Source organism: Epinephelus fuscoguttatus, linkage group LG19 (assembly GCF_011397635.1).
Source record: "Epinephelus fuscoguttatus linkage group LG19, E.fuscoguttatus.final_Chr_v1".
In the NCBI taxonomy this organism is placed as follows: Eukaryota; Metazoa; Chordata; class Actinopteri; order Perciformes; family Serranidae; genus Epinephelus; species Epinephelus fuscoguttatus.
Window position 1 is genome coordinate 26,954,129 of NC_064770.1, and position 11,107 is coordinate 26,965,235.

An 11,107-nucleotide genomic window follows, 5' to 3' on the forward strand; every position below is an offset into this window, starting at 1 on the left:
GCAAGGTATACAGGACAAACTTCATATGGAATTTGAAAACGCGTTGTGCTGCTATCTGGTGGCAAAGACAGGAACTGCATGTCACGGCTCCTCCCTAGTAAATGATTATTTTTGATCTCTTCACTGTAGAAATCATCACAATATGTAACAATAAGACAAAAACAAAAAAACATTTAGGCATCATAATTAAATAATGATGACATAAGAAGAATAATACATTAAAAATGGCAGCAGGGCACAGGGTAGGCTTACAATTAGGCCTAATATTGTATTGAAAAAAGATAATACAGGGGGAAAAAAATACAGAAAAAGTAGGCACTAATACACAATAAATCCTGTGGCACAGTGGCTCCAAACCTTTTTCTTTAAGGGACTACTTTTCTATCACAGAGTAACCTGAAGACCCCTGACTCCTGACTAAGTGGCATATTTTACCTATATTTCATAATATATTCAATGCAAAGCAATGACTGATAACTGCAGGAAGCTTGTGTGAAGCAGAATTATCTTATTTCATCTTATTTTATCTTATCTTAATCTTATTTTATCTAATATGAGCAATTTGCACAAAATCTGATTTGATTATTTCCTGGGAATACTGCATCAGAGATGAGTTTTACTGATATTTTGTTGGGATTTAAGGATTTGCTGTCTTTATTGTGTATATATTGTTTAAGTTTTTTTTTTTTTAATCACAATCATACATACTTTGTAGGCTGTTTTTAACAAATTCAGTCTTTTCTTCTTGACACATTTGGCCATTGTTCTTTTAACCCTGGTTGTTTTATCTGCGTGCTTCTTTAATGCAGAACAAGGCTGTTTAGCAGAGAGTGAAGGCCCTGTGAATTTAACTTGTGTTCAGGTCTTCACCTTACCTTCATTTTGGGAGCTTTTTAAAAGTCTATATTTTAAATAATAACCTAAACTTTAAATAGAATAATTTTATTTCGTTTTTTTTTTTACAGAAATAAATGAAATGCTGAGATATTGGCCTGCTGTATTTGTTTGGGTTTTTTTTTTTCTTTTTTTAAAGTTTTCTTACACCCCTTAAAATCAAGATGGCCCTGCAAGCCCCCCTGAAGCTTTGATGACCCCTAGTGGGGGTATAGATAGATAGATAGATAGATAGATAGATAGATAGATAGATAGATAGATAGATAGATAGATAGATAGATATGCCTACTTAATGTGTAGTCAATGACTTAAACCACACACAAATGTTTCTTCAAAAAAAAGGTCATTTATTTTTCTGGGAATGATGTCATGAAACATGTTCACCACCACATTTTCAATTATATGCCCCTTCATTAGGAAATTTAAGATAACAAACATAGCATGATGATGCAGTGACTGCAAACCAATCTTCTGTTACAACAGAACAGTGCTGATCGTGTGACAGGGTGTGTGTTTGGTCATGAGTGGGTTTGGCATAATGATTGAGTATAGAGTCTGAGAGTGAGCATCAGATCCAGTGTCAGTTAACGTGAGTGGATGGAGGTCTTTAATCCACCCTGTGGCAGAGAGCACAGCCAGCGTCGGGGTTCAAGATGCTTCACCACAACATTAAGACAAGCGTCAGCCCGAGGAGCAACATGGTGAACAGTCAGTACTGATACAGTGCAGGTCACTGTTCATCTGTTGTGTTGCAGTAGTTCAGTCACTTGTGTTTTCAAACGCTGCAGTTTTCACACCATCGTCCTGTTGACAATCTTCTCTGTAGTTCATTTTTTATACTTGATGTTGGCTTCAGCTGGGAAGACAAACATACACACTGTATGACAAGCTGGACCCAAGCAAAAGTTACAACACTGAAGCCCATTGTCTCCGTTTACAAGCAGGCTCTCACAGTGTTAGACAGAAAACCCAGTACTCACCACTACAGCAGAATTCTTGATAAACATGACATCCTCAGTTGGGAAAATTTAATGAAATACACTGACATCTGCCTGATGTTTACAGTATTAATTGGCAAGGCTCCTCCACCACTCAGCACTTTTTATTAAACAGAAAAACTCAAACAGCAGATCCACAAGGTCTGCACTGAGAGGGGACTGTGTCCAGCTCCTTCAGCCAATCATGCTTCTCTGTCAGAGCTTCTAAACTATGGAACCATCTCCCATCTGAGATATGAAACCGTAACATCTATTACACATTCAAACAAAGACTCAAGACCTGGTTTTGGAAAATATGAACATTTCTAATCAACACAGTACACTGATCACTGAGACACTGTTGTTGTTTCTAGCTGAAGTGCTGCTAACTTCTTTAGTTTTAGTTTATACTGTGTTTGTCCTGTGAATTTGATCCTTTTATTGGTTTCAAAACATCTTGGATCATTTTAATTAATGGGCAAAGTCCTTATACATAAAATAAATTAAAATGAAATGAAAAAAGCAAAGTTTTTTCACTAATTCAACATAACAGGGGGAGACTAATTGATGTACAAATGATCATTTGAGGAGTGAAGTATTCCTTTAATGTTACTACGCCCCGAGCAGTTAAGGGTTTCGGTGCCTTGCTCAAGGGCACCTTGGCAGTGCCCAGGAGGTGAACTGGCCCCTCTCCAGCCACCAGTCCACGCTCCATATTTTGGTCTGGATGGGGACTCGAACAGGTGACCCTCCGGTTCCCAACCCAAGTCCCTATGGACTGAGCTACTGCCGCCATGCTGCTTTGCTTACCCGCGTAATCCTGTGGAGACATGGGCCTGGACAGGACGTGTCTGAGGGCGTTCAGCCACTCCTTCTGCTCTCTCTCCTGCTCGCACATGAAGACGAACTGTCGCTCGGGCGTCTCCACCATGACGCCACACTTCCACTTGTTTCCCCGAGCATGCTTTGGGACGTACTCCTTCACAGAGTAACCTTTGCTCTCTGTGCCGATGAAAATGACCCCTAACTCCTCTGCGTCCTGTGTTCGTATTAATGATAACACACACATGTGTGCAAACATATTGGTGATTAAAGTGCTGGACAAACATCATGACAATAAAGCACAGGAGTGGGTTAGAATGAGAAGTCCTCACCAGCTGGCCTTTGAAGTAGAATAACTTCCTGTTTTGAGCGTCCAGGATAAACCACCTCTTTTTGAACGGCTCTGTTTGCTGTTAAACAAACAAAGCAAAAAGAAAACCCATGTTCAATGTTTCACGCAAAAAATTGCAGTATGAATTTGAACATTTTCTGCCCAAGCTCCATTTTCCATTTTGTGTGTGTGCGTGTGTTTGACTGTGTAGGAGGAACTGAAACATTCAAATGTGCTACTACTGTCATAAATAACTCTAACTGTGCTGGTGAAGACCTTGAGTGTGTTTCTTAATGCATGCTTAAGTCAAAGCAGCAGTTGAGTGCCGACAAAATCAATGTGTGTATCTGTATATGTTTAACTTTTCCCTCTTTAACAACTCACCAATGGCCCCGTCTTTTCCATGTATCCTTCTTTGAGGTAGTTTCTTGTTATCTTTGGTATCAGCTGACAAACAGGCATAAAGGTACATGTGTTAATATTTAAAATATAAAAGCAAAAAGAGGCAAGTGTCTGCTGAAAGTGAAAGGTCACTGCATTGGCTGGGAATTACCTGCTAATTTTCTTAAAGTATTTAGAGCAGTGGTTCCCAACTGGTCCAGCCACGGGGTCCAGATTTCTCCTTTGTCATTAGTTTAAGGTCCACACAGTTTAATATATTCATCGTTATACTTAAGTTTGGCCATGTGTCAAGCTAGTTTGCTGTCTCTGTAAAGTAGCTGTTGGTTAGTCACACACTCTACAGCAGAAAATGGCGCTTCAAAATAAAAGCTCTGTGCAGAATGGGCCCACGACCCACTTTTGGACTGCGATCCACCAGTTGGGAACCACTGATTTACAGCGCATTTTAAAGTGCATCATTATCTGGGAAACATTTTGTCATTTCTCAAGAGGGTTTGATGCTTACTTCTTCATCGCTTCCAGTTGGGTACGCTGTCTTCAGGTAAGCATAGCGAGCAGCACGAATGGCGTTGTACCATGTGACTATTTCCTAGAGCAGAAGAAGAGACCCTGAGCTTCTCCACAGCCCTTACTGTATGACATTCAGCATAAGATTCGCTGGTTACTGTTATTTATACTTTGGGTGATCATGCAGTCCCACCTCAGGACTCTCGTGATAAACGTAGAGGTTCCTCGTGTGATCGTCCTCTTGGTAGGTGATCTGCAGCCCGTTAGGATGGCCAATCTTCTCTGGTTGAAAGGTGGCGTTTAGGTCCTTGATGGCGATTACAGCTTTAGGGCCTTTGGACTCCTGGATGACAAATGTACAGATGTGCAAATGTGGGTGGTTCAGTTCACCACTTTGTTTTAGACTGAAATAACAAAAATATTACATTGATTGCCATAAAATTTGGTGCACACGTTCATGTCCCCCAGAGGATGAATTGTAATAACTTTGGTGACCCCGTGACATTTCCTCTAGTGCCCTCATCAGGTGAAAATTTAAGTTTGTCCAATAATTTAGTATATGACTGAATACCTGCAAAACTAATGACATTCCCATCAACTCTAAATTTAGTGAGGATTAGCAAATGTTAGCATGCTAGCACGCAAAACTAAGATTGTGAACATGATAAACAATATAGGCTTCATGGTGATATTAGTATCACCATGCTAGCACTGTCATTGTGAGCATGTTTGCATGCTAATATTAGCATTTAGTTTTGAGCACCACTGTGCCTCACAGTGAGTTAAAGGGACAGTTCAGCCCAATATTAGAAATACATATTTTTACTCTTACCTGTAGTGCTTTTTATCAGACTAGATTATTTTGGTGTGAGTTGTCGGGTGTTGGAGATATCGGCTGTAGAGATGTCTGCCTTCTCTCCAGTATAATGGAAGTAGATGGCACTCAGCTTGTGGTGCTCAAAGCTCCAGAAATCATGACCCAGTTATTCAAGATACTCCATAGACCTTGTTGTGAACATTTTCAGGTATGAACTGCTTTCTCGCTACTAAACTACGCCCACCAACTGTATCCCCACACAGCAGAAGCGTACATCTACTGCTAACTCATCTAGCACCATTGAGCTAGTTAACATTACAGCTCAGCCGAGGAGGACGGCATTAATGATTACATCTTGTGCTGTCACGAGCACAAGCCTCTCGTCCATGAGTAGATGCACACTTCCTTCTATGTTGTGATAGGAATGGTGGGTGTAGTTCAGTAGAAAGACAATAGTTCCCACATGAAACTGCTCACAACAAGGTCTGTGGATTATCTTGAGTTACAGGGTCATGATTTCTGGAAAGAGACGTTGCTGTTGAGTTTTTCACATGTATTTATTTGACACTTTGAGCACCACAAGCTCAATGCCATCTAGTTTTATTACATTAGAGGGAAGGCAGAAATCCCAGTGGCCGATATCTCCAACTTTTAGACACTCACATCAAATCAGTCTGATAAATAGCACTACAGGTAAGAGGAAAAATATGTTGTTTTCATTTTGAGGTGAACAGTCCCTTTAAGCAGGAAAGGGATCCAATTAAATCAGTGGGGTACAAATACTTTTACATTACACACATAAGAAATTTTAATATTAACTCCACATCTTGCAATATTAAAGACTTGAAATGGGTTAATGTACATTGTGCAGTGCAGTTCAAACTGTGTCAAAGCTGCAGGGAACTCACATTTTCCTTGTTGTAGTAACTCAGTGTGAATTCTCTCTCTGACAGAACAAACTTCCTCTTCAGAAACTGTGTGTTCTCTTTCCCTTTCTTCCACAGCATCCCTTCATAGAAACCTGTTATCAACATAAACCAACAAATAAAATAAAAAAAACGCAGAGTCACAGGTGATTCAATAAACACAGGTCTTACTCAAAATGAAAAAGTCCTGGTTACGTAACCTTTTTCAAAGAGGGACAATCTTTCAACTTTCACTTCCTGGCTGTTTTGTTGTGCAAAGAATGGGTTTTTCTGGCACAGTTTTACATGCGTATGAGGAACCACATTAGTTTAACACCAACAGACAGACACAGATTTATGTTCTACAGTAGATGGGTGTGTTAGACAACAGTGAGAACATCACCTGTGGTGTATGAAATTGGTGGATACTTGGTTTCTCCTGTGAATTCCATCCTTTCATATTTAGCCCGAATCCACTGCTCCCGTAAGACACTGTGGTCAACCAGGAAAAAAATATTGTTAGACAGGAAGTTCTACAGAAACAAGCCAACATACGCTGCAATATCACTACAGAACATGATTTATAAAGCTTTGATCTAGCAGCAGAATCACATGCATATTTCACTTCTACAGTCGGTAGTTGTACTTCTCTCTATTAACTGTAGCATTGCCCTGTCAGCACTTGGCACACACAACCACACATTCCACCACCAAGACAGATTTCTGAAAGATGTGATCATCCTGGACATTTAGCCTACTTACACACAGTCATTTTCCCGGGGCCGATAGTAGTATGGTGGAACAGCTTTCTCATACAGATCTCGGGCGTTGGCATTGCCACTGGATTTCATAAACTGCCCAAGTCCCAAAAAGACACACATAAGGATTACACACTGAACACAGCCAATTTGGGCTATCACCTTTAGAATTTATATGTTATCATAGCAATAATAACAGAAATAAAGACACTACCTCCACCAGTTCATCCTCCCAGAAGTCCAGCTTTATGGATTTGACCCGGCTGGACAGGCTGCGATGGACACCGGAGCAGATCAGACACACAAACACACCCAGCTTGTAGGATGCCCACTCTGGATCTGAGGTGTGCAGAAGAAGTGGGATTCAGAAACAGCACACTCAGGGCCAGGTTGTCCTGCTGCCTGGGGCCCAACTAATCCCCTGTTCCTCCCACTGTGTGCCTTGCACACTATTACTATTACAATATTACAGTGTTAAGTGTGTCTTTGAATACACAACAATTACCGTAAAACCTCAATTAGTAGCCCAGGCTATTATTTGCTTAAATCACTGACATCAACGGGCCTGTATTTGGGACGGGCCTTTAATTCCAGCATACCAACACAACACAACTTTATCCTGTTAAAACAATACTCATAACTTTGATTCATTTTTATGAAAAATCCTTCTGATTCTTTTGATCTGAGGACCCTTACGCACTAAAGGCATATCAGTAACTTACAGGGTAATTGAGGATGGACACATAATTGGAGGTAGCCAACAACCTGCTTTTAAACATCCAAAGAACATCTATTAAAAAAAACAACTTGGCGACCAGACCAGGCCTCTAATTGAGACAAGCTTTTATTCATCAAAATGTGTAGCCACGCCGGGCTAGTAAAAGGGACTGGGCGTTTAATTTAGACTAGGCTTTTAATTGAAGTTTAACGGTAATTTAGGAATATGCACCACGAGAGTACAGTATCACCTTAAAACTATATTTTGACGCAGGGAGCTTCATGATGAGGTAATAAAGCAAAACTTACCTTTAGTCATTTAACATACAAGTTGATATCATGGACTAGAGCTTGTGGTGGAAAACGTACTCAGATGTTTTACTTCAGTAAAAGTAGCAATACCACTGTGTAGAAATACTCTGTTACAAGTTAAAGTCCCACATTCAAAATTTTACTGAAGTAAAAGTACAAATGTATCAGTAGGCTATCAAATGTACTTAAAGCACCAAAAGTACAAGAACTCAATATGCAGAATGGCCCATTTCAAAATGAAGTATATAACAATATTTTAAAAATAATAACTAAAGATGTATTTATGAGTTTATGGCTTTAATGTTGCAGCTGGTCAAGGCTAATTTGAATTGTTAATATAATGTTGAAATCTTAACCTATAGTAGCCTAATCATAACTTATTATATTACTTATATTTTGGGTCAATAATCTCAATCTGAAAGTAACCAGTAACTAAAGCCAGTGGTCAAAGAAGTATTCAAGTGTTTTACTAAAGCAAATGTAGCACTACAGCAAAACCACTTTTCTTGCATCCTATGCATCCTGCATTCAAAATCATACTAAAGTAAAAGTACAAAAGTATTGCCACTGAAAGTGCTTATTATGAGTTACTATTACTATTGATGCATTTATGTGTACATCACTTGTAGGCTGCTTAGCTACATTCAACCACTACTTAGAGTGTATATTTCCATAGGCCTACAGAATTATGGTAAATCAGACTACCACAGCAGTGAAGTGGGCCTTTGCCCTCTCTCTGGTTGGTAATCCTGCCTTGATGGCTCCCACAAAATGACAATCACATTCATCTGTGGAGGGGCCAGCGACATAACGAATTTTAGCCACCTAAGTATATGTTGTATTTAGAATATTTTCAGTGCTTTATCTTAATGTCAGTGATTTACACCGGGAGAATGAAGCTGTTATATAATTCTTTCATTTCTGTAATCGCTTATCCTGTTGGGAGTCGAGAGGGGGCTGGAGCACCATCCCAGGTGACACTGGGTGAGGGGCGGGGTATAATCTGGATAGGTCACCAGACTATGGCAGAGCTGACACAGAGACAGACAACAATCGCACTCATGGCCAATCTAGAGTCGCCAATTAACCTGCATGTCTTTGGATTGTGGGAGGAAGCTGGAGCACCCAGGGAAAACCCACACTGACATGGGGAGAACATGCACATTCCACACAGAGTGGCTCCCCCACCCTGGGTACAAACCAGGTACCCTCTTGCTGTGAGACAGGCCTACTGCTGCCTCAGTAAGTCATTTTATTTGTCTTACTGTGTAACTTGGGCAGTTAAAAGGGTTAGTTCAGACAATAACACAAAATAACTAATAATAATAATAATAGTAATAACTTTATTTGTAGAGCACTTTTCAAGAAAATACAAAACAAAAGTGATACTAACATATACACTTAGCACATATATTCTTGTAAGCATGCATACACATGCACCTGGCTGCATACATACATATACTCCCATGCATACAATAAGTCTACTAACTGTCAGGAAAGGCCAATCTGTAAAATTAAGTTTTCAGACAGATGTGAACAGAGTCAGCCGATCTGATGTTCAGGAGGCTGTTCCAAAGCCAACGACCAAGAACTGAAAAGGCTCAATCACCGCCTGTCTTGAACCTGGACTCTGGAACAGTTAGAAGACCCAGATTAGCAGACCTGAGGGGCCTGGTGGGTGGTGCGGTGTGAGAAGCTCAGTTATTTACCAGAGCTAACTGATCAAAGCAGTGGTAGACTAGCAGCTCCTGTATGGCAAGCCGTTTTAACATTTAATCACTAAGTCCGACTATCCGGAATTACCATTATAGATATCTATAACGTCATTTTGACTAGTAGTAATGTCATTGTGACTAGTATGAATTTTAATTTAAGATATCTATGATGTCATTCTGACTAGTCAAAACTGAATTACAGATATCTGTAACTGTAGTTTTGACTAGTCAGAATGATGTTATAGATATCTGTAATTCAGTTTTGACTAGTAAGATTCAAACTATTTTTGCCATTCATGTGTATGGGGTTTGTCATTATAGATATCTACAATTACATTATGACTATTTATAATTCCAGTTACAGATATCTACAACGTCATTTTGACTAGTAATAATTCAGTTACAGATATCTACAAGGTCATTTTGACTAGTCATAATTCAGTTGCGGATATCTATAACATCATTTTGACTAGTCATAATTTGAATTCAAGATATCTAGAAAGGACCATGTAGATATCTTCAAGTGATGATAATTAAAGATATCTTGAACTTGAATTATGACTAGTCAAAATTAAATTGTAGATATCTCAAACTGGAATTACAGATATCCACAATTCAGTTGCAGATATCTGCAATAACAATTGCAGATATCCGCAACTACATTGGAGATATCTATAATGACAAACCCCATACACATGAATGGCAAAAATAGTTTGAATCTTACTAGTCAAAACTGAATTACTGATATCTGTAATTAGAGTTTTGACTAGGCAAAATCTAATTACAGATATCTTGAATAAGAGTTTTGACTAGGCAAAATTATGTTGCAGATATCAGTAATGAATATCCAGTCTAGCGATTAAACGTTAAAACGGCTTGCCATAGCTCCTGTGCTCAGACTGCTTTTGTCATTGGGGTCTGTGGTTTTGACGAGAGCACAGATGGGGAACTGAAGCTGCTAACGGCTCTCCTGTTGGAAAGGGCTGTCTGAGGATAAATAAGCAGTGAAAATACTCACAAACTTAAAAATATTGACTTTTTTTAAGTGGCTTTGACCCTATCCACAGCTTTACATTGCTTTGCTTTGGTGTCAGACTCCAGCCTACTTCTCCAAACTGGGGTGTGCCTACATCTACTGTTTATTGCCTAATAAATTTACTATTGGTAAGTATGCTGTACAAGCCCACTTCAAACAATCCGGACTACCCCTTTAAAAGTCAAAAAATCTCATCAATTCAAGAGGGGAAGTGAGATCTCATTATCTTTATCTATGTAGGAGAGTTTCTGATTAAATATACAGTATTTAAAATAGGCTGACAGATAAACAGAGCCTGTGAATGCAGCTTTACCACATAACATCACCAGTAAACAGAGTTTAGCACTCACCGGGCGCGCCGCAGTCCGCGCACCGGTTGTTGACCGGCTGCTTCAGCAGTTCCAGTAACATCTTCTTGTTTCGCTCATGGTTGGCCATTTCAGTACAAAGTCACGGTCTCCTCTCAAACGATACTGAATCCCGCTGTCTAAACCAAACATGGTCGCATAGCTTCACACGTGGCGAAATGCAGCTTTCAAAACGTCCACTTGCAACAGATGAGTTTTAGTTGTTACAACTACTCCGGACTGGGGTGCGCGTCCTGCTGCACTGACGGAAACAATGAGCAGTGGGTTGTCCTTTATAGTGTGTGTATGTGCACAGCGCCCTCCAAAACACAAACGCTGATTGGGCAGGCATTTATGCCTTTGCCACCAAACACTCCTGAAACCGGTCTGCCCACTGTGCGCTGAAAGAATTTACAAGCCTCAGTCTCCCGAAGCAAACATTTCTGGTTGAGCCAGCCACCCCAGATATCTGCAGCCACACTGAGATCAGCTCACGACAAAAACACACACTGTAAACACATAGATGATGAGACAAGTTATTTATGTAGTTGTTATAAACCTTTATTT

At 39.8% G+C, this 11,107-nt stretch overlaps 1 protein-coding gene across 1 annotated transcript; it reads right to left on the minus strand.

Annotated features, from left to right (window-relative positions):
- Window positions 1-1,220: 1,220 nt before the first annotated feature.
- Window positions 1,221-10,819, minus strand: adap2 (ArfGAP with dual PH domains 2). The gene is made up of 11 exons (XM_049562155.1): window positions 10,544-10,819; window positions 6,628-6,752; window positions 6,418-6,509; window positions 6,059-6,147; window positions 5,659-5,771; window positions 4,127-4,276; window positions 3,932-4,015; window positions 3,409-3,471; window positions 3,026-3,103; window positions 2,682-2,910; window positions 1,221-1,750 (listed from the first exon to the last, which is right to left on the minus strand). Exons 1-11 carry the CDS (start codon window positions 10,629-10,631, stop codon window positions 1,722-1,724), a joined length of 1,140 nt encoding a protein of 379 aa, XP_049418112.1. The 5' UTR covers window positions 10,632-10,819; the 3' UTR covers window positions 1,221-1,721.
- Window positions 10,820-11,107: the final 288 nt, after the last annotated feature.

Coding starts and splice junctions, on each gene's coding strand:
- adap2 (XM_049562155.1), bottom strand. CDS start 10,631: ATGGCCAACCATGAGCGAAACAAGAAGATGTTACTGGAACTGCTGAAG. Junction 3,104..3,408: donor TGGAAAAGACGGGGCCATTG/GTGAGTTGTTAA, acceptor TTTGTTTAACAG/CAAACAGAGCCGTTCAAAAA. Junction 2,911..3,025: donor TCTACTTCAAAGGCCAGCTG/GTGAGGACTTCT, acceptor ATACGAACACAG/GACGCAGAGGAGTTAGGGGT.